The sequence below is a fragment of the Morone saxatilis genome, unplaced genomic scaffold, assembly GCF_004916995.1.
Source record: "Morone saxatilis isolate NCDOM2014 unplaced genomic scaffold, NCSU_SB_2.0 Contig2, whole genome shotgun sequence".
Lineage (NCBI taxonomy): Eukaryota > Metazoa > Chordata > Actinopteri > Moronidae > Morone > Morone saxatilis.
Window position 1 is genome coordinate 15,157,225 of NW_023339762.1, and position 212 is coordinate 15,157,436.

Genomic DNA, 212 nt, shown 5'->3' on the forward strand with positions numbered 1-212 from the left:
AACCAGAATTCAGAGTGGATAGAAACTACAGAATTACTTTGAGGTTTCAATACACATCACCCTGAATAAATAAAGCATTTGTCTGCAATCACTTTCTGGTATAAACTAATCTTTGTGAAAAATGTTTCTTGTTTTTTATTTAAGAATTCCTCGGAAAACAAGGCAACACATTTGAAATATCTAAATGATACTACAGTAACTGACCTGATGGG

The 212-nt window shown here is 32.1% G+C and overlaps 1 protein-coding gene across 1 annotated transcript in view; it reads right to left on the reverse strand.

The window, feature by feature from the left end:
* slc24a1 (solute carrier family 24 member 1) overlaps positions 1-212 on the reverse strand; it is a 19,380-nt gene that overhangs the window by 16,219 nt on the left and 2,949 nt on the right. The window contains 1 exon segment of the mRNA XM_035665089.1: position 61. Coding sequence (XP_035520982.1) covers position 61 — 1 coding nt within the window.